General features: G+C 58.9%; 1 protein-coding gene across 2 annotated transcripts in view; it reads left to right on the top strand.

Moving 5' to 3' along the window:
• The window catches only part of LOC131664896 (uncharacterized), a 94,111-nt gene that overhangs the window by 67,205 nt on the left and 4,756 nt on the right, over positions 1-22,150 (top strand). Inside the window, exons 3-8 of one of the 2 annotated variants that reach the window (XM_058936343.1) lie at positions 7,422-7,916; positions 8,038-8,729; positions 8,799-9,195; positions 9,259-9,692; positions 9,759-9,853; positions 10,086-10,225. In XM_058936343.1, coding sequence (XP_058792326.1) covers positions 7,683-7,916; positions 8,038-8,729; positions 8,799-9,195; positions 9,259-9,692; positions 9,759-9,853; positions 10,086-10,099 — 1,866 coding nt within the window. In that variant the 5' untranslated portion in view covers positions 7,422-7,682 and the 3' untranslated portion in view covers positions 10,100-10,225. Of the gene's footprint in view, positions 1-7,421; positions 7,917-8,037; positions 8,730-8,798; positions 9,196-9,258; positions 9,693-9,758; positions 9,854-10,085; positions 10,270-22,150 lie in introns of those variants that run through there. The other variant, XM_058936342.1, reaches the window with a different exon arrangement.

Genomic DNA, 22,150 nt, shown 5'->3' with positions numbered 1-22,150 from the left:
GCGCCGCGTTGCCTCGCCGACCGGGCAAAATTAATTAAGTCCGATCACGCCTCGGTCGGCGGGGCAGCGCGCGAAAACGCCCGGCGGCAGGGAGATCGCGAGCGAGCAAAAACCGGGAAGAGATATTTGCCGATAATTGTATCACTTAATTGGCGGCGTTGTAGCATTTATCTCTAGCAGGAACTCAATCTCCGCAGATTGAGCGCGACTCTCGTGTATATTATGTTTTTTTCTTTGTTTTTCATTGAGTTTTTGTTTATTTTTGGTTTTTTTTATGCTTTTGCCTTTCCTGCCTCTTCGGATCGCGAACAGCAGCGGCAGCGGCAAATATCTACGAGTTCGCCGATCTCCCGCTCGGACGTAACATCAGCTCGTTTTTTCCTTGTCGTCGCCGTTGTTGTTATTATGCTGGCGGTCCGCCGCCGCGGTGCGCTCGCCCGGATCAGGCGATTCCTTGCATTTCTTTTGCGCTCTCGGCGACAAGAAAGATAGCGATCTGGCCGCGCTGACGTCACCGGCTACAAGACTGCGCTGCAGCGGCACTCGAAAAAAAGGTGGCGCTTTCGAGAATTAAGTCATTAGCTGGCTGCGACGACGACAATCGATTAATGGCACGCGATCATCGCGAGCCGCCTGGGAGAGAAACGAGCGGGCTGGGGCGTGCTATCGTCGTTCGGCAAGGAGATTCCGCAATAAATCTGTAGCAGTTTGCGCTATAGTAGCAGTCGAGGCTGCGTGTGGTCGATGCGCGATACACCACACGTCGCGTAATAAATTAACCCGAGTGCGCGAGCTGCAAGAGAGAGAGAGAGAGAGAGAGAGAGAGAGAGAGAGAGAGAGAGAGAGGGAGAGCTCGGGCGAGAAAGAATGAGAGCTACTCCTCATATCATGGCCTACTCTCGCTGGCCGCCGCTACGCGAGCCTGTGATACCGATCTCCACATCTCCACCGATCCTCATCAATCCTCGGCTGCTTTATCTAGACTGGTCTCTCGCTCTATGCGCGCGCATCGGGAACTTGGTATCAATCAGATCGCCCCGCTCGGCCGGTCATTATTTCTCTTTTCGCGTTTATTTTTTCCGTAATTGCCGCGCGCTGATGCACGGCATACGTCATACGCACGGACACGACGCGGTGCCGTTGCGGCTAATTAATCGCACGTACGGATGGGCGCGCTCGTTCCCTGTGCTTGGCTCTCCAGCGCTGGCGACAAAGGCCCTATTGACTATTGCGAGCGCCATTGCGTAGACGGCGAAACGGATACCCCGTCGACGAAGGGAAGAGTGACACCTCGCCCGTACGGCGTAACGCAATACCGTAATGGGATGCCTAGATTGCACGAGCGCCTCGCCGCGCTGATCAATGAAGAAAGGAAGCGAGCAACTAACTGCTCATTCGCTCCTAGATCGTTGACTTTCCGCCAGAAAACTCAATAAAATAGCCGCAGTTGCGCGCAGCAGATACAATTCAATCGAGCTTCTGCTGGCTGCAATTACGGCTGGGACAGACTGAGGAGTGTGCACACACATGTGGGGGGGGGGGGGGCAGAGAGAGCAATATCGACATAAGTAATCAATCTCCGGGCTGGTGTAGGTCGTCGTCAGCGCGTCCGCAAAGCGCAGACTGGCTGCGGCGCCGATCCGCTAATCCTACAGCTCGTAAAGCGCTCAAGAGCTCTCGCGTGTGTGCGCGCTCTCGCGAGCGCTCCGAGCAAACGTTTCAATACGAAGCCCGTCGCGAGCCACGCCGTGTGCATCCAACTCCAGAGCCTCGCATAAGCCCGCTTTGCTTGGAGGCAACTTATTGGCCGTCCTCTCGACAAGGATTTGGTGACGGCGACGCGCTTTATTCGCGTTGACCTTTCATCGCCGAGAGGAGTAGTCCTCGACGATGGAGAGTCCGCCGAGTGCATAGGTACCGGCTCGGCAAGGAAATCATAAAGAAGGCCAGCGACGCGGTCGGATCGATAAGTCGCGAGGAGGGTGCGAGGCGGGCAGATGCATCAACCGCACTCGAGTAGCTAATGGTGTCGCGCGACATCATTACTGCCAGCAGGCGTCGCCATCGATCGCCGAGACATCTCCATTCCCGCGGATTTCCGGCCGCGCGCTGCAATTCCGATCGTCGCGACGCCGTCGTAGTCGGGCGCGCGCGTCAATCTCGGGCCGTGCAGCCGGCGTGACAGGCACACGCGTAACGAGAGCAATCATCCCGCCGAGAATGCGACTGCGAGCAGGAGAGGATCGTTAAGCAGCGCGCATACGTACTCCGCGAGCGCGTTTATTACCCTCCAGCGACTCTCGAGAGTGAACTTCTGAAACCGCACCGGCGCAAAACTCATTCGCGGCCAAGCCCCGCGCCATGCATAAAGTCATCTCGCGAACAATTGCCGCTGCACGGCATCTGCATAGGCTCTCGGGACGCGCCGTAAAGTTTAAGATCCATTGGGCCTACGGACGATATTATTCTCTCATTAACGCAGCAGCCGACGGTAATTAAGTCGCGCGCACGCCTCCGGGCGCCGCTGCCTCTACTCCCCCCCCCCCCCCCCCCCCACCCCCAACCGTCCACCTCACTCCACCACCTCCTCCCAGCGCTCTCGTTACTCGTCTTGCTGCTCGCAGATGAACAATCAAATTGACAAGCTGGTCGCGCGCACTCGGCGAAATTAAAAGGGCTCTCGGCCGCGGCGCTCGGCTCTCGGCGGAGAAAACACGGAGGGACGGCGAGCGGCCAACGGATCTCGACGACGGCTCGAGCGAGTCGTGTGCCGAGCGTGTTATTAAGCCGCAATCAGATCAAATTTACGGCGACTTTTAATACCTTCATTAAGGGCCTCACTTTCCGACGATTCGCTGAAAAATATCACAGCTCGTTTAATTTATCTTTAATGGCTATCTGATAGAGCTTTTTGTCTCGGTCTCTCGTCAGATTTATGGATTGTGCATTAATTTATATCTTTCGTTAGCTTGCGCCGCAAGGAGAAAAAGTGAGAAATGCCGCGCGCAAAAGTTGGCGCGCGCACGAAAACACAGCTGATACAAATGAGACAGTTAATTGAAGCAAATCGCGCTCATATGTAACCGCTTCTCGGTCTCTCGGTGGCGCGGCTACTTCGCTCGCTCTCTCTCCCTCTCCCTCTTTCCTCGCCGTCAATTTGCTCACCGTGGAAAATGATGCGCACTTTCACGCACTGCCGAGAGCCAATTGAGGAAGTAGCAGCAGCAGCGGCGGCGGCGGCAGGTGTATAGGTCATCCCTCAGCCTCTTTATGTGGCTTTCCCCTGTTTACACTATTCTAACGAGAGAGGCATACAGTGGCAATCAGCCGGCTACACTAATAACCTGGCAATCAGTCTGCGCGTGCTTTCGTCACAGCTGCGAGAAACGAAGTAGCGGCCGCGTTGGCTGCACTTTCACCGCGCGATCGAGCGACGAGCGCGGAGACAAACGAGCCCAGTTTAATTCAGTGTCGGCCTGCAGCAGTCATTTGTCGGGGGCCGCTCGCCTGGAATAGACGTCGGCTTTCTCCGGCATTGTGTCGCGTGTACGTACGCGTGCATTCGCGTGCGCGCCGCCCTCGATGCTAATCGAGAGGCTTTTCGGGCGGCCTTGCGCAAGGCGCGCGCATTCGCGGACGGATCGCCGATAGATCGCCGAGAGATTGGCTAATGCGCTCTCCTACCGTGCCTTTTCTTCGCATCTCCGCCTCCCTCGTGCTCGCCGCGAGAATCTATGGTTTTCGGCTCTCCGCGTTGTTCGACCGCGAGCTGCTAATTATTTTCCTCCGTTCTTCTCTGCGGTTAACGAATTCCCTTGGGCCCCGCCGTCGAGAGAGCCAACGAGAGTTGCGTCCATTGTCACGAAAACGTCGCGAAGAAAAGAAAGAGCGGGAATCGGCAAAAGTCGGTCGGAGAAGCGGGAAGGGGCAGGCCGGTCTCGCACGGTGGCTAGTCCGGTGGCGAACGATGAAAGTGCTCGTCGACGATTCGCGCTTGGAAATCGCCGGCGGATAAGATATCTCGGGAACAGGATGGAAAACACGAGCTTATCTTCTACCACTTTATCAAGCTCGCGCTTGTCGATCAACGCGCGAGCGCGCGCGCGCGCGCGCTCTGGACCATTGTCACGCGTGTATGACGCAAGAATCTCTCTCCCCCTCCGTCCGTCGCGCGCGCTAGAGTCGAGAGATTTATGACTAGGCGCACGCGCTCGCGCTCCGGCGCAACGGAGTAACGTTCGCTCTCGCTCCCCCGACCTTGCTGCGTGCTCTCCTCGCGATGAATTATCGGCAAAGCGCCACTCGATTTACGCGCGCGATATTGTTTACGTCAGCGCGGGCAACGGCTCGTGAAAATTTCCACGGCCGCCGGAATGTAGGTCGTCGAAGCCGAGGCGCGCGACGCTGATTTGTCCGGCCGCGATGATTTATCAATCATATCAGCTATCGCCCGCGAGCTGGCCGCGCACAAATCAATTAGGCGCATGAATAATCGACTCGTCACCTGCTTGTGAAAAGCCTCCGTCTCGTCGTTGAGCAAGCGATCGCAAATCACGATTGCCGCGGCTCGCATCCACTAATAGCGATTCATTTTCATTCGCGTACAACATTGAAGCGCGCGCGCGCGTGCACACACACACACCACACACACATCTGGATCCGCTTGCGCAATTGTGTAGCACCGTGTAATTAAGGGTTATGGCTTATCGAATTTCATCCAGTAAAACTGTTAATGGCTAGCTAGCCAGCTCGCTCGCTGAATTTCCTCGTTCGATAAAGTGAAAAATTAACGCTCGGCCGTTACGTAACAACGACGCATCGCAACAAGCGAGCGAGAAAACGAGTCGCGCGCGAGCTTTCGCAAATAAGTACCTTTATAGCGATCGGCCGCGGGGAAGGAAATCCACCGGGGCGGATTAATAGGTTGGAGATGATTTCGCGCGATAGTCGCAGCGGCGTGATGCAGCGAGAAAGCGACTCGTTCTTGCCGGGGCAGCGCGTCCGTCGCGACAGGTCGGCGCGGTCGACGAGGCGACGCGAGCTCCCGCGTCGGGGAAGCTTCCGCGCCGCGCTCGTCTCGTTCTACTTGCTCGCGCGGCGCCCCCTTGTAATCGGCTCGCATCCGTCAGATCTATTGCACACGTAACCTACAAACTTCTCGATAGCGCGTTCAATCAAGCGAGCGAGCAGCCTTAGCCTCGAGTCACGTTCCTATTAGGTCGAGGCGGAACACCTCGGGGGCTCTCGCGAGCGATATAATTGCGCGCGCTTTACTACCTCAAATTGAATTTATTGCCGACTGAAATGAGATCGCGGCTCTCTCTCTCTCTCTCTCTCTCTCTCTCTCTCTCTCTCTCTCTCTCTCTCTATCTCCCTCTCTTTCTATACGTGTGCGCTACGTGTGTTTACACGCCAAGCTCGTTTATCGCGCGCTCGGACGCACGGGGACTATCTCTTTTTTTGCCTCTATTAATTTTCGCGACACCGCGGCTCCGCGAGAAGGGGGCGTGTACCGCGCAACGCCCGACTGATTAATATCGATCTGTCCCGCGTAATACTTGGCCAATCAAGATTTTTCCGCGCCGCCGCTGATGAACGCTCGCACGTGTCGCGCTGCTTTCCAAAGGCATACTCGAACGATGATTAATTAATGGCTCGCGATCTGTTCCAGCCATTTATTACTTTTTCTTCGCGCGCCCGCAGGAAGATTAAACGATGGATTTACGCGCGTCGGCGTTCAAGCGGAAATGGAGCATGGAAATTCTGTTGGAAATGTCATTGCACACTGATTAGAAGCAGAGTAAGGCGGAAGAGCGGCAAGCGAAGAGAGAGGGAACGCAATAAAATTAGTCAGGGAAAATAGGAGGCATTACTTAGAGAAAAGTAAATCCATCAACGTCACGTCGTTTAACCGCATCTCTCTCTATCTCCCGCTCTCGCGCGCGTGTACACGAGAGTCAACGACACTAAGTACCGGCGATCCAAAGCACATAAACGCATCCAAAAAAGAGAGAGAAAGAAGAGCAGTCACGCGTCGAACGCGTATACATGTATATACGTATTTTTCCTCGAAATTACTGCTTCCGGTCTGCGATGCATCTTCCCCGTTGAAATTGCCGTAGCCCGCATTGCACTCGTAAATAACTTCGAAAGAGAGAGAGGGAGAAAGAATCAGCTGCTCGAGAAAATTGCGGAACCGGTATGTGTCTCCTCTTCCTTTTGCATCCGATCGGCGAAGCGGGCGAGCCTGACAATGCGCCAGACTGCACGGTTATTTGCTGCCCTCGAGATTCGGTCGTCGTCGTCGTCGTCGTCGTCGTTAATGAGAGGCGGCTCGCGCCAGACGAACTCGCCGGCGCCTTCGGATTTTTCGCGCTGGCAATTTGTCACGCGGCGCGCTCGCGGCGCAAATTGAGAGCATCTGTTACTGTTGCGCGCATAATTTGCATCGTGCCACAGCAATTACCGCTCGCGCGACGTAATGATGATAGAGAGACTTGGAAATTGTTCATCCGACGTGCAGGCAGCGCGGCGTGCCCCTTATCGATCACCGCCACCGAGCTCAATTCAATCGACAGCGGCAGCGGCGGACAAAAGAAAGAAGCTCGGCTGCCTAAGCGATAGACTCGTCAGGGCGCAACGCGCAGCTCGACAGCACCTAATTACTGGAAGCTCTCTCGCGCGCTCGAGCCGCGATCTCGAGAGCAACGAGCAAGAATGGAGTCATATTTCGCGTATCGGCGATCTCGGCTTTTTGTCGGCTCTCTCGCCTGCCGGCGCATGCGCTTGTTCGCGCGCTCGGGGGGAATAGACGCGGCGTCACGTGTGCCCCGCGCGCGCTTCCGCCACAGGTGGGGCTGCGTATACACACGGCCACGCGCGCTCGAGCTGGCGAACGGCACCCGAGCTGCCGCGGAATGCCGATTAGCGTTTTAATGCGGAGTGCCGCGCGACGCGCGCACAACCGGTCGCTAATTAGCCGCGCGCGAGCGACCGGGGAAGGATATATCTCGGCGCGATGTGCATCATAATATCGCAGGCGCGATGGAGAGATCGGAGTCCGTCGCGTCGAGCTCGCCCGTGCACGCGCGCATCCGTTATCGCGCCGAGCGAGCCTCGCGTTCATTAGCGACGTTTGTCAACTTTCGCGAGACCGTCGTCTCGCGCCGGCTCGCGTTTATTGGTTGCGCGTCTCCCGGGAAAAGTAATTCGAGCTTGGCGGTATTGGCACCGAGTCGTCTTTGATTGCGCGCCCGATATTGGGACTGGTACACATAAAGTTTTTACGAGGCTTCGCCGTGATTCAGCCAGCGAACGAACGTGCATGCACGCGGGGACCGTTTCCGCTTTGACATTCATGTCTCGACGTTGACGCCGCTGCGCCTGTTATAACCGTAAAATTGGGTCTGGTGTGCTTCCAGATGGAGCCTAGACGGTCAGCGAGATCACAGCAGCAGCAGCAGCAGCAGCAGCAGCAGCAGCAACAGCAGCAGCAGCAGCAGCAGCAGCGGCGGCAGCGGCAGCAGCAGCAGCAGCAGGAGCAGTGCGCGGAGCTGCCGAGTATCGCGGGCTTGGATCAATAACAGAGGAGAGTGAGGTGGCGCGGGCGCGAGCAACGACACAACTATCACTTGGAGGGAGGAAGCGGCGGTGCCGGCTGGTGGTGGTGGTGGTTCGGGCCGATGGCTGCGACCGACGGCCAGATTGTCGTGGCGGCGGCCCGCTGGGCTGACGAGGCCACCTACCTGCGCGACTTCGTGGGCAAGTACCGGCTGCCCGCCGTCATCAAGATCACCAAGGGCCAGTACGGCGGCCTCGGGGTGCCCACGCTGCCGGCGCCGAGCCTGCAGAGCACCGCGCTGCTCGTGTCCGCGGGCAGGCGGCGCAAGATCGTCGCCCAGGCCGTGAAGATCAAGGTACGGCGCGGCCGGTCGGCGCTCGCCGCGCGCCCGCCGCCCCGGCGGAGGCGCGCGCGGCCGGCGCCGCGCGGCCCGCGAGCCACACTGACCTCGCACGCTTGCCGCACGCGCGGAGCAGGAGGGCCGCCAGGTGGTGGGAGTGGGCCCCCGCCTGGCCATCCCCGACTCGTACGTGGGCTACTTCGAGATCCTGAGCGAGGAGGGCCGAGCAGTGCGGGGCATCGAGTCGGTGAGCGAGCTGGCGCGGCGCTGCCCCGAGGAGGGCGCGCTGGTGCGCGAGGCCGTGCGGGCGATCGCGTGCAAGCTGGACGAGGCGGGCCTGGTGGTGCCCGAGGGCAGCCGCACGCTGGGCGCGGGCGAGACCATCGCCGTGGCGGGCGAGCTGAGCCTGGCCGGGCGCGGCCGGTTCCTGCGCTGCGTCGACTGCCGCGGCGAGAGCGTGCTGCTGGCCATGGAGCAGCGCGCGCGCTTCAGCGCGCTGGCCCGCGAGGAGAACATCAGCGGCGTGCACACGGCCCGGGCGCTGCTGAGCAAGCGGCTGCCGCTGACGGTGCGGCTGGTGCACGGCCAGCCGCCGCGGGGCCTCAAGTCCTCCTCGCAGTTCCTGCCGGAGCTGCGGCTGCTGTCGAGCTTCGAGGAGGAGCACGTGTTCGCGCTGCCGCTGCAGCGGGAGGGCGCGGCGGTGGCGCTGCCGCTGGCCGCGCCGCTCAAGCTCGTCAAGGCGAGGAACGACGAGGCGCTGCGGGCGCTGCCCGAGTTCGGCAGGCTCGTGGAGCGGGCCGCGCGGCTGGTGGCCGACGTGGCGGACAGGTGGGCGTCGCGCCCGGCCCGCGGGCCGCGCGCCCCGCGCTGCCCGCCTGACGCTGCGCGCTGTTGCAGGGCGCACGTGCTGGACGGCCGGCTGGGCGAGAGCAAGCCGTCGCGCGGCGCGCGCGGCGGCGGCGGTGGCGGCGGCGGCGGCGGCGGCGGCTTCCTGCGGCGCTCGGCGAGCTCCGACAGCGCGAACGTGGCCCACCACCGGCACCACCACCACCACCACCACCACCACCACCACCACTACCAGCAGCAGCAGCAGCAGCAGCAGCAGCAGCAGCACGGCGGCCCGCCGGCGCACGGCTACCGGGACGAGAACCGCGTGCCGCCGGCGAGCTACAGCGAGGAGTACAACGAGATCGACCAGATCTACGACTACGTCAGGGGCTTCGCGCCGCTGCCGAAGAGCGCCAGGTCGCCCTACGAGAGCGCGCCGCTGTCCGCCCAGCAGGGCGCCAACCTGGTGAGTAGCGCGCGGGCGAGCCGCGGCCAAGTGCCAGTCTGCGAGCCGGCCAACTGTCCGCAGGCGAACGCGACGCTGGCGCCGCTGACGGTGACGATCGGGCCGCTGCTCGACGACAGACCCGAGCCGCCGCCCATCGAGACGATACCGACCAAGAAGGCCCAGGCGGAGAAGCGCACGCGCCGGGCGGTCAAGGAGCAGCCGCTGGGCAGCCAGCAGGCGACGGCCACGCGCCTGGACAAGCCGCCGCTGGCCAAGCTCTACGTGAAGAACAGCGGCACGCAGCGCGGTCGGCCGCTCATGAGGCAGAAGAGCGCCTCGCCTCTCAAGGAGACGCCGCCGGGCTTCAAGGGCGGCTCGCCGCTCTTCAACATCCGCTACAAGAGCCTCACCAACCTGCAGCAGGCCATGGAGCTGGACGGCACGCTCGACTCCAGCCACTCGGGCGGCCGGACGTCCGGCGACTCGGGCGCCGGCGCCAAGCTCCCGGAAAAGAGGTAGCCACGCTTTCTCCGAGCGCCTTCTCCGACTTTACCGTGCTTCATCATCATGCTCTGATTTAGCTTGCAATACGGGGATATCGGGCGCAATGACAGACACCTCATCCGCAGGTTTATCAACAGAAGTTTCTGTCCGATTTTGATAATGTCGAGGAAAAGTAGGTTCAACACTCTCGCATGAACAAACGTGCAACCGTAGACTTGCTCTTTTCACTTTTAGTTGAACCGATTTGTCCTTATTTTCCATTTTCCGTAGTACGTACGTAGGCTAGACTATGTGGATGTGAATTGCCAGACGTACAGACGTACGAGTAGCACTAGAACAGCCGCGACTGTGCTCCCGTGGAAGCGGGCCCGAGTAAACGAGGCATGTGCTCATTTTTGTGGCAGATCGCGGCGACTGAGCAGACCGCGCTCCCTGACGAACCTCGTCTGGGAGCTGCGCAACGGAAGCGCCCGACCGGAGACGCCACCAACGGCGCAGGTCGCGCCGCTGCCGCCGGCAAAGTGCGGGCCGCGCCTCGCCGTCACCGTCGTCGCCCCCAGGCGCGTCGGCACACTCTACCTCTAATACGTAAGTATACTTGCGAGCGCTGCCGTGGTTTTTCGTCCGCGCGCGCGCGTACACGTGTCGCGCTATCGACGCCAGACCATTGTTCGACGCCCGGCTGGCGCGATTGAGCAAATTCAAATTTAATTGCAGTGGCGGCGGTGGCAGCCGCGTTGCGGCTGGACTACAATAGCGAAAAATTTTCGAACTGCACAATGTTACATTGTGTTTATGGCACGCTAGAGGAAAAAGCTTTTTCGCCGAACGGAAACAATAGACAAGCGCGGAGCCGCCGCTCGAAGTAGTTGGAAATCTAACTAGCCGCGCGCGTGCGTACGTGTGTGTAAGTCCGATTGTTATCGCCCGACAAAACTTTACACTTTAGATTCCAAATGCGTCAGACACGACGATACACTTTGCTCGCCGCCGCAATTTTCCGCGTCGCTTACTCGACACGTAAAAATAGCCATGGAAACGGTATTTGCCGCGCTTACACGATTCAACGGCAACAACAAAAAGTAACGAAACCTACGCTCTACGCGTTCCCCGACATCGTACTTTGCCTATAATACGAGTGTTCCTGATTATTTGCTTTCTCTTGTTTTCAATCTCCGAGGGTTGCGGAACGAGTGACTCGATCGGGAATCCGCGCGAACGCGCGTGCCATTAAATAACCGAAGCTTGCGCAACCAGTGCTCGCGCGAGGCGCGAGGCGCGAGTCACTCGCTCGGCGCCGGGGACGATAATAAGACTCGGTCCCGCGAACGCGAGCAGCTGGGCGATCGATTATCCGACGGCAGGCGCGTATCGGTCTTTCGCTTACCGTCGCTCCTCGCCAAGCTGCGGAGCATGCGATCGGCGAGGAAACGAACAAGCCAGTGGAGCTCCCGTTCCCATGCGGCCGCGTGTAAATTAACGCTCTCGAATGCTCGAAACGAATGCGAAACAGCACAAGACTCAACGGTCAGCCGAATAACGCTGGCACGGAGTGCATAACGCCGGGCTGTTCTCGGAAATTGGCTCTTGCCACGGGTGGTACTATGACCCAGATTTCACAGCCAAGATTGCGCGGGGCCCGTTTATTAAATTATTTGACGGGCGTCGAGCGCCCAGCCGCGATAGATGCATATCGGCCCTGACAAACGACCCTGATTACTTCACCTTGTTCTTTCGCGGACAGGTCTCGTCGACCGCCGGGTTTCGCCAAAGCACGCGGACCCCCGTGCAGGGCATGCCAATGGCAAACGCTTGTGCGAGAGCTGCGAGAGCTGCGTGACGTAACAGATAGTTGGCGCGATTGTTCGGCTGTTCTCTTTCCTTTTTTCCCCTTTTGATCCGTGTTCTCGTCGGCGTATCATAGCCGTAGCCATTTCGCAGAAGAGCAAGCTCGCTTCGCCGACGAAAACGAAATGAAAAAAAAACAAAAAATGCTCGTCTCAACAGTTAGATAAGGAGCACGCACGACAAGAATCGCGCTCGTGCGATTAAAGGTTCCCGCGTAAACACGTTGTATTATTACTCGCTCTCTCTCTCTCCCGCGGCTCGCCGAGATCGCAGGCGCTCCGTGTTGTGGGAAAGCAGCGCGCGGCTATGTGTGCCAAGTGCGCGAATTTTTGCGCGCAAGGCCGCGTGAAAGTGTCGGCGGCGAGGAGAAAGAATGGGCAGAGGCGCTCGCGAAAGTGCTCGACGAGGGCCGGTCGGCGCGATAAATTTCCGCGGCACTGTCCCTCGTCGGCGGAGTCCGCGCAGCAGTCGCAGTCGAGTCTAGCCGCGGCGGGAGCGGGAGAGCGAGAGCGAGAGCGAGAGGGAGAGGGAGAGGGAGAGCGCGAGGCGAGCGATGAGTCTGCCGATAAAAAGCGCAGTGGCGGCGACGGGCGGCGACGGGCGCCGGCGGCAAGCTCTTATTATTCAATATCGAAAACAAACAAAGCCTTTCGCTCTCACCCCCCGGGGCGTATTGTCGCGACGTCGGCCGCGGCGCGCTAGTCCATTGCATGCAAATGCCGGTAGCCCTGCCTGCGCGCGCCCGTGCCATTGTCTGGCGCTGCGACGCGCTACTATAATACTCTCTCCCACCCTCTCTCCGGCTTCCCTCTTTTTTCACCCATTTACCTTATGGCCCTCATTGTCTGCACCGCTTAATTTTCCCTTCGTTTTTTGCTCGTTTGTCCGCGCTATCCGCGGCCAAATGTCGCGCGCTTGCCTTTTTAGGAGCAACGCGCGCTCACGCGTGCAGGCGCGCGCCCACGCGGACAGCCCGAGCACATCTGCATCTCTCCGCATGGCGCGTGGGCGCGGCGAATTTATTCGAGCGCGCAGCTGTGTAGCCGAGAGGAGATTTCGGAGCCGCTGCACCGCCGCGCTGCGCCCTCTTCCGCTTGTTAATGCGCCGGTTTTTCCCATTAGATTTGCTACTGAGTAATTGGCCCGCGCACTCTCTCGGTCTTTCTCGGTTGGACAAACGACTTATTCGCCACGCGACCGAGGAGAGAAGCATTGTCGTGGTCGTCGCGGGCTTTCGAAAGTCCCCACTGGATCGATCAATGAAACCCACGCAACAAGAAAAAACGCCAATAAATCTCTTTGTTGGCTGGTGTACAGAGGATCTCCTGGAGTTGCATGGCCGCCCACGCTGCTGCTGGCGCTGCCGCTGCTGCTCTCGATAGCGATCGTTCTTCGTCCCGTACGAATCTCACGAGGAACTTGTCCTCTCCGAGGAGATCGGTAATTGGTTTATCGCATGTAGCAGCAGCGGCAGAGGCGCAGCTCTCTCTCTCTCGGCTTAATCGTGGGATCCCAGCCTCCTTCTACATCCCCGTAGCCACGAATTAGTTCTTCGCTAAGACTCCTATCGCTGCCTAGGTAATGACGTACGCGTTCCCCTCTCGAGCGCCACTTTTTTCCCTCTGCCGCTTTAACGAGAGTCGAGTGCAGGCGACTTGGAATTTTAAGGGCTGCCTGCTCTTCCTTCATTTTCAGCAGATACTCCGAATACACTCGGCCCAATTATTACATGCTGCGCGCGATCGCTTTTCTATGCCTACTCTCTCTCCCTCTCTCTCTCTCTCTCTCTCTCTCTCTCTCTGCTGATCTCAGAGCCGAAAGCAAACAGCTGCAATTTGCAAAAGTAAGCGGCCGAGCTCATTACTCGAGATGTCACATCTGCCGAGTATTGATCGTCCATATCGGAAATCGCAACGTCGTCCACGGCTGGAGAGCGGCGGACAGGGAAAGAACGCGCGATACTTCACCTGCGCATTTACTCTGCCTCGTCGACGCGGACGGCCGAACAGGCGAACATAGGTGCGGGATCACAATAATTTATTCGTGCCGCGAGCCGATTTACTTTACGCTGTTGCCGGGTAGTTTCGACTGGCAACTAACCGCAGCTTGAAAACGTAATGGCTTCTCGATTCCCCCTTTTCCAGCCTGTGCACCACTCTCTGGTTACATGCCCGCGGAGCGAGAGAGAGAGAGAGCGAAAAAAGGCCGCTCGTAAACCACGCGCGAGAAGCACTTAAAAATGCTCTTCCATTCAAATTCGCCAGCGGAGGCCGCGTACTACCCTGCGCAGCAGCCAAAGCTACTCATTTGCGTATTGGCGCTTTTACGAGGCCAAGCGGCGTATGACCCTTGTAACGCCAACCGTCGTGAGGAAAAACAAAGTCGGACTCCCAGTCAAGTTTACGACGAACGACGAAAATTCTGCAGGCGCGTACTATCGTCGCGCGCGGCCCAATCGCGGATATCGGCAGCGACGGTCCAGAGTCGTCGGCAAACAATGACGCAGCTCGACGAGCTACTGCGTTTACGACGGGAAAGTGAACAGGGCGAGCGAGAGAGGCAGATATACAGTGGAAATCTCATTATACGTGGACGAGCTTTACGAGCTTGACGTCGTTAACCCATTTAGGTGAGGGTCCTCTCTTCGTACGCACACGCGCGCAGCGTTTATACATACGTGCACGCGATTGAATCGTCAAACGGCATGTTTACGATGAGGCCTGCCGCTGAATTACGAGCGCGCTGCTTTAATTGCGTTATGCCGCGATTTTATCAGTGTTTTTCCGCGGCAATCGACGGGACCCGAAATCGTAAACGCGCAGCTTTAGGAGCTATATAGCCGAGGTTTTTGCGCAACCGCGCTGCCACAAGTGTTTACGCTATGGGGAATTAATAGCACGAGTAATTACTTATAACCTCGCGGCCGAGCTAAGTAAGCAAGCTGCTATCAAGATCGAACTTTTATTGGCGAGTAAAAATTGCAAGGAGTAAAAGAAAGGAGAGGGTAAGCGAGCAAAACAAAGTGCTCGTTACACATACACGCGCGCGCGAGCGAGCGAGCGAGCGAGCGAGAGGAAGAGCGTATCGGCGCATCAATACGCATAAAATGTAACATTCCAGCGTCTAACAAGAGCTTGTACGCCGCGCGGAGTCTTATAGTATTGGGGCAAGCGACCGATAAGCGAGGGCTTCGATCGGAAAAAGGAAACGAACAATCGGATGGGTGAAGCCGCTTATCTTTCTCGCTCTTGCACTCTGTTTTCCCTTAGCTCTTCGTCCTGAAAATAGATCCTTGCGCTATCTACCCCCTCCCCATTGCCGCTCCTTCTTCTTGCTCCTCTTTCGGCCGACCGGCAACATTCCCGCGGCCGCTGGCAAACGTAGACCCGTTCGCGCGACCGAACGCTAAGTCGACAAACGTTGGGCCGCGTAGGAGCCGTGGCAGTCGGTTACGGGGGAGCGAGAGGGGCGGGAGAGGGCTGGGGCGCTCGATCAAAGCGACGACACTGCGACTTGCCCGGACGCGAACGACGGGGGCTCCGTGGCGCCGCGAGCCGCGAGCCGCGAGCCGCGAGCCGCGAGAGAGCCGGCTTGGCGACGACCAGAGCACTTTTCCCACGAGGCGCGCCTCGCGCGCGATCGCGTCGGAGTCGTTGGACGATCGGCAATCATCTTCTCCGCGCGCCGAGCCGCGAACGACGGAGGAGCGAGGCGGAGGAGCGAGCGAAGAGGCAAGAAGAAGATAAAGGCTGGAGCTTGGCGCTCGTTTGGACACTTTATTTTCACGGCGATGCTCGCTCGCTCGCCTAAGCGCAAACAAACGCTCGGAGCGCGGGACGTCGCTGCCAGCCTCGTTAAGCTGCGCGCGCGCTACAAATTTGTCCCGGGCCCGCCGAGAAAGAAGCCTTCTCCTCCAGTTCCCATGAGTGCGCCTTATCTCTCTCGCTCTCCCTCCGCAGCGCGACACCGCGTCGCTACGCCGGCTTTTATCGGCGCTCGCCGCGAGCACACGCGCGCGTATACGCTCGTGCCCGCGTCCTGCTCGCGGCCGTTAAAAGCCACTGACCCGGCGATTATGACGGCGTCGTATCTCGGCCGTGAAACATGTTCGGATCAGTTTCGCTGGCAGAGTGCCGTCGCACACGGGGCGAACAAATTAACGCGAATTCGAAAGCTCACGTGCGGAGCCTGCGCCTTTGACGCGGCGTAACGATGACGTTCGAGGCTAATTTCGTCGATGAGGAGCGTTTTTCGAGCTGCCGCCGACGCCGCCGCCGCGCATTAGCACGCGAGCGCGCCCCGACGAAGGCTCCGGTGGGCGGAAGTCATTATGTCATTGGCGATAAAAGGAAGCGCTCGCGGGAGAGCGAGAGCTAGCTACTGCTACCGCTGCTGCGGGCTGATTGATAGGTAAGAGCCTATCCATTTCCGTGAAGGCGAGCATTTGATTGTCGATTGCCCGGCCGCCGCTGCGCCGGCGCTCGATGGGAAAGTTTAACATCCCCCGCGGTTCTTTGTTGCTGAAAGTCTCTCGCGCAGCCCTGGCTGTGGAGACGCGTGCGCCGCGTCCGATTGCTTTCCTCCTTTCCGGCGGCTTTGAAGAAAAGTAGCGACGCTCGCCTCTCACCTCCTACGTCGTTCAAAGTAACGATCGCCGGCAGATAAAGCCTCGAGCCCGCGTAGGCGTTCGTCCTCCTCCTCCCCCTCGTCGTCGTCGTCGTCGTCGTCGTCGTCGTCGTCGCCGTCGTCCTTGTTGTCAGTGCAAGAGCCGAATATGATTGTCTCGCGTGTAATGAACGCATTAGGAGCTGCAAGCAGCGAGAGAGGTCGAGACAGCTGCGGGCGCTGTGTGTCACCCGAGGGCAGGTCGAGGACCTCCTCCTCGTCCGCCACGCCGTACGCGGTAAGACGATACACTTGCAGCCGCTGCTCTTTTTCCCTCCTCCGCAGCTCTTTCTTTATTCCTACCTACGTGGAATACCGCGGTTACTTTTTCAGCGGGTTATGAAGTCGTTGGCGCGGCCGTATTTACGACGTAGTTGAGAAAGAAAGCTCGCATCGTAGAATTAGCCGTGGGATTCAGGGATTCGCGACTGCGCCCACTCATCACCCACGAATATTCCCGATCGGCCCGCGCAACCGATCGATAACGCCGCGGGCTCCCGCCACAGTTTCAATACGCAGGTGAGAGATGGTCCGTGCAATTGCAGATCCCCCGTGCGTACTTGTGCAAGCGTCTCGGGTCTTACAAGCCCGCCAATATCCTCCGAGTATCATTGTTTTTGTAATTTGGCACCGCTCTCGCGCAAAACTTTGCAATAGCGCCTTGTGCAAGCCCTCTAACGCGCCACGGTAATTGATAATATCGAGTAAGATGGTTTATTGTCAGCGCAGCAGCGCCGATATAAACGCTCTCTATTAAAAGAGTCCATAAAGGCGAGGCGGCGGCACACTACGACTAACGATTTTCTCTCCGGCCTCCCTTCTTTTGTCGACGCTGACGCACGGAGAGAGAGAGAGCGCGCGCGCGCACGTCGCCAATGAGATTTGCATGAGAGCCATCGAAAGTTTAATGGGAAGAGAGCGTCGGAGACGTGCGCGCACGGGCACGCTCATTACCGCGGGATCGCGGTCTGGTGCGAACAAACGGCCGCGGCAGAGGCGATAATGCCGCGCAGTGCGCCGAGCGCGCTGTATACGCGTCGTAATCCCCGATATTAATCGGCGCGGATCAATAATCGATACATCGACAGCCCGGAGCTGCCGGCGATGCTGCCATTATCCACGGAGTCGCCTCGGCTACCAAGCCTCCCCGCCCCCCGTTTCCCATTCGAATCTCGACGGGATTTCGCGGAGGGAAGACTCGTCGCTCGAGATTCGTATTGAGATACGTGGGCACGCACGTACGCGCGCGCGCGGGCGCTGCGCCGAGCTCGGCGGAATCAATTTTTCGCGCTCGCACGAATGCCGAGGCTAATGGCCGATCCTAATCTTTTACTTTATTCCGAGGGAATTATCGCCATTACAAGCGGCGCAATTTGTTTGATGGATGCCTCTCGCGCGCCGCCGCCGCCGCCGCCGCCGCCGCCGCCGGACGAGAAGGAAGCGAGCGAGAGAGGAGTTTTCGATGATGCGCGCCGAGTCTTCGTTAGCGCGCCGCGTGCAGGCAGGCTCCGAGCGCGATAAATATTTTATGCCTTTCCAGATTATTCGCGCTCGACCGCCGCAGCTTTTACACCCATCGTCTCTTCATCTACGTATTTTCCATCTGCATGCGATTATGTCCTCTCTCTTTCTCTCTTCCCTCTGCCGGCGAAACGTCGAATTTTTCTTCCCTCGCGGGTCGTCGGCGCTCGTAAATACAAAAAAGAGAAAGGGGGAAAAAATTACACGCACGCCGACAGTTGCAAATCGACGAACGTTTGGCGAACAGTAATCTCGACCAACGGAAAAACATCGAAATCTACTCTGCGCGCCCTCGATAAAGCTGACGCGACTCGGCTGGGGGGGAGAAGAGCGAACGCGTGTCAGCGGCGTGATTTCGCTCTCGTCGGCTGCCGCTGCTGGTCGCTGTCGTCGGCGCCGCGGTGTAAACGGTACCGTTAGGAAATCGCGAGGAATGCGCGTACAGATCAGCAGCAGCAGCAGCAGCAGCAGCAGCAGCAGCAGCAGCAGCAGCCGCCGCCGCCGCCGCCGCCGCGGACGTGTCTTCGCTCGGCGTGCGTTCGAGAGGCGCACACACTCGAGTGCCACTAATGACGAGCTAAATGTATACCAAGGATTCCACGAACCGGCGATCCGGCCGATCGATTGCGCCAATACGTACTACGGTAGTTTTAATACCGTATGGCTGCGCGCAGCTACACATGCATTTCTCGCTCGCAATTTCGCGCGCTGCCGTTCGGCTGGTTAGCTCGGCCTCGGCTACTTGCCATTACGTAAAATTTTCAATCAAAGCTCCTGCAGTGCGCGCGTGTTGCAAGGCGCGTTATTATTATGAACCGTTGTCTAAAAATGACAGCCCTCGTTTCTTTTCCCTCGGCAATGTTGCCCGCAGGACACGCGTTTCCTCGTAAAATCATTGGCGCACCGATCGTGCACTATGCCCAGTGGAAGCAGCAGCGCGGCCAAATTAAAAACCCATGGCAGCTGCTCTCCCGTATCTGGACGTATCGACGGAATATACGCCACTACGCTTGCCTTCTTCTTCTTCTTCTCCTCGTTCTCCCTGTTCTTCTCGTTCGGGAAGCCTCGAGGCGCTTTTTCTTCCTCTAATCGCTCGAACAATATATCATTCGGCTCGTCCGCGTCTGCCTACAGCCGTACGCGAGGGCTCGCCGATAAGGAAGAATAAGTGGGTAAATGGCACAGAGCGAAAAGAAATATGCCCGCGCAGCCATTGGAAGCGCGAGGGGCAAGAAAAGAATATCAATGGAGTCTCCTTTTTGTCATCTCGCTCGCGCCTAACGAAATCTAATCGTTTCGCAGATTATAACAGTCGATTAGAGCTAGCCCCGCGAGAATCCATTTGCAGCGGCGGCGGCCTCGATAATGACGTTCGCGTAGCTCGTTTCCCGCTCTTGCCGGCCGATAATTAAATCCTAATGACTTGTTTCTCGCGGGGGCCAGCCTCGGTCCCTTGACGCGCGGACGATCCCGTTACGAACCGCCTCGTCTCCCTCGAACGAAATCGCGGCAAAAACCGAAGCGCTAGCGGCGAAAAATTGGTCTTTCGCAAGGGGCTTACGAGCGCCGCCGCCGGATAATGGTCGTCGTTATGCACGCGCGCATTGTGCGAGCGACACTCGCTGTCGCAACGCTCGCGCGCTTTTTCAATTTCAGCCGATACGCGCTTTGATAGACGCGGCGCGAGCCGACTGATTTATAGACTGCGGTAATTGCCAAGTCGACCGGGCACAATGCAAGCCAACAAGCCACGGCCGCGGCGCGTTAAATAACCGCGAGGAATGACGCGCGGCTCGCGTCCCTCGGCGCGCTGCCGATCGTTTCGATACGCGCGGCGCACGCGCCCGATTTTGAAATCCCGCGATCGCGGCCGAATGGCTTTCGCTAATGGATCTCGACGCGGCCGAGGCCGCCGGCGGCGAGCGCTTTTACGGCGCCGCGCGGCCGACTACGCCAACGAGAGACTAATCAGCGTGGACGGCGTTGCGCCGGAAGTGCAGGACCGGCCGATCGCAATCGGACGCGAGCGCGGCCGCGTTTCCCGAGCCCGTTCGCTCTCTCGCGCCGAGGGTGTGCCGATTCCGCTCGGCGAGCTCCGGAGCGCGCTCCTACGGGACGAGCAGCGCGGGTCGATAGGCAGCGGCTTAGGCACCGCACGCTCGCCGCTCGAGGCAGAGAAAGATCTGGGTCGGACCGCGCGACAATGCCTCTTTGTGTGTCTGCTGGCAAGATATCCGCGAGTCGCCGCTCCATTGTCGTCGCGGCCTACGCGCGAGATGGCAATCGCTGCGCGCCGTCCCCCGATCCGCGAGAAAGTGGCTCGCCGCGCGTCGCGCTAACGACGCGACGTCGACGAGGTTCCGCGGCACATTCGGCTGGCGCGAGATCGAAGCTCCGGGCGATCCGTCGGGCGCGAGAGTCGAGCCGCGAAGACTCGTCATGGGAAAGGTGTAACCCGGCGCACGCGGCAGTGATGCTTTCTCCAATTAAACGATAAAGCGCTGGATGCTCGCGTTCGTAACGACGCTTTGCATAATACCGCGCGAGAGCGGTCCGGTTGACAAGCGATATTCGCGTATACAGGCGATATGATTAATGGGCCAATCGCACGGCACAATGCGCGCGCCAGACACCCTGCCCCGGCTCTACGTGCACGCGCGCGCGCGCGCGCTTACGTAAGGATTTACACCACGACCACGACCACGACGAGCAAATTATCGTCCGAATGCTGCACGGAGAGAGAGAGAGAGAGAGTGCGCCTGCAGAGGCAGAGCTTTCTCTTGGCCCTGCCCGCGCCCGCTTTTCTCCGGTTTCCCGCCGCGGAGAGCGGCAGCTTGGCCGCCATCGCTCGTTCGTTCGGCGGCAACAGTCTAGCGAGACCTCGCGGCGTCGATTCGTTAGCACGCCGCCCTCGGCCGTGCAAACGCGGGCATAATTCACGCTGAAACCAGCCAAAGCAAACAGCCGGCATAAATCTGTATTACAGCGGTTCGCGGCTCGCTAATGCTATCCGACGTTTGTAATCACACAGGCCGCAGCTCGCGCAGCGCGAACGCACTCGCAGATGCGTCTTGTTCGCGCGCGGGCTTTCGACCGGGCGACGACGGCTCGGCCTCTCGCTGGGCACCGCGACGACAATTAACGCGCGCGACCGAGCGAGAATTAAAGTCCGGCGGCTCGCTCGGACGAACGAAATTCCTGCGTGGCGTATAAATAAGGGCAGAGCCGGCCGGCATGCTGCTGCCGCTCGGCGAGGGAAGGCCTCTTTTTTCGAAAGCGCGACCGGTCGCGAGAGCTCGTTACCTGAAAAAGTGGAATAGCGGCTTCTGCCGGCGCACGGCTCGCGGCTCGCGGCTCGCGGCTCGCGGCTCGCGGCTCGCGTCTCGCTCGCTTCCGAGACGCGTCCCCGCGGTCGCGCTATCGATCCGCGGCGCAGTTTCGTCGTCGATTACTCGCGCGACTCCTCGTTGCCGGTTTCGAGCGACCGGCACCACGACCTGCTTTCCGTGGCGCGCGCGTTTCGCAATGCCGCGAGCTCTCGCGCGGTGAAACCCGACGACAGCGACGCCAAGTGAAAGTCGCGACATGCAAATGCTTGGATTTGGCCGCGCGCCGCGCCGAAGGAGAGAGCCGGAAAACGAGCGCGAGGCGCAGCGTCGTAAAATTTGCACCGCGCGAGATGCTCGGATTCGCAACGCTCCGCGCGAAGCCCGAACGAAGCGTTGCGCCGTCCGGAGCTTCGTTCTCACGCTTGGCGTGTACGCGCGGCCGCACACGCCACCGCCCTGAGCGGATCGAAGCGGATCGAAGCGCGCGCGTGCTCGCCCGGCCCGACTGCCGGAGTCCGCGAGCGAAGCTCGTCGACGCGCGAGTGCATTTGCCAAATTAGCCGACTCGGAATTGCGGGCGCGGGCTACGACGCGAGTGTAGGCACGCGCGCCCGTGCAGTATTCATCCAACTGCCGAAAATTCCCCGAGGAGCTCGGCGAGAGAGCGGGAGGTGCGACGACCCTCTCGGCTTCGCTATCTGGCTCGCGTCATCTGGCCCAACCCCGACCGACCGCGGTCAGCGACCCGCGCGGAAGCCGTACCGTCGACGGCTCTTTCTTTGGCGCGCCAAAGATTGCACGTTGCGAAATTCCAGAGAGGCTGCACTGCGAACGATAACCTTTATTTACAAACGGTAACACTAACAATATAATAAACAAATAATCATACTACGTAACATTCGCGAGAACCAAAGTATAACAATCTTCAGTTACAGAGCCGCTTGTACATTGACAAGTAAAGTTATTAAATTAAACAAAACAAATATTTTGGTCAAAGTAATTCATGTGTTAAAACGGTCAAAGACCTATGACAACTAGCGTAGAGAGCAAACTTCTCGCGGTTACAAAACGAAATTCTAGCTGGCAGTAATACAGAGAGAAAAGAA

The sequence above is a fragment of the Phymastichus coffea genome, unplaced genomic scaffold, assembly GCF_024137745.1.
Source record: "Phymastichus coffea isolate CEN01 unplaced genomic scaffold, Cenicafe_Pcof_1.1 PCOF00046, whole genome shotgun sequence".
In the NCBI taxonomy this organism is placed as follows: domain Eukaryota; kingdom Metazoa; phylum Arthropoda; class Insecta; order Hymenoptera; family Eulophidae; genus Phymastichus; species Phymastichus coffea.
The sequence above is the reverse complement of the archived record's forward strand: the minus strand, read 5'-3'. Positions and strand labels throughout refer to the sequence as shown.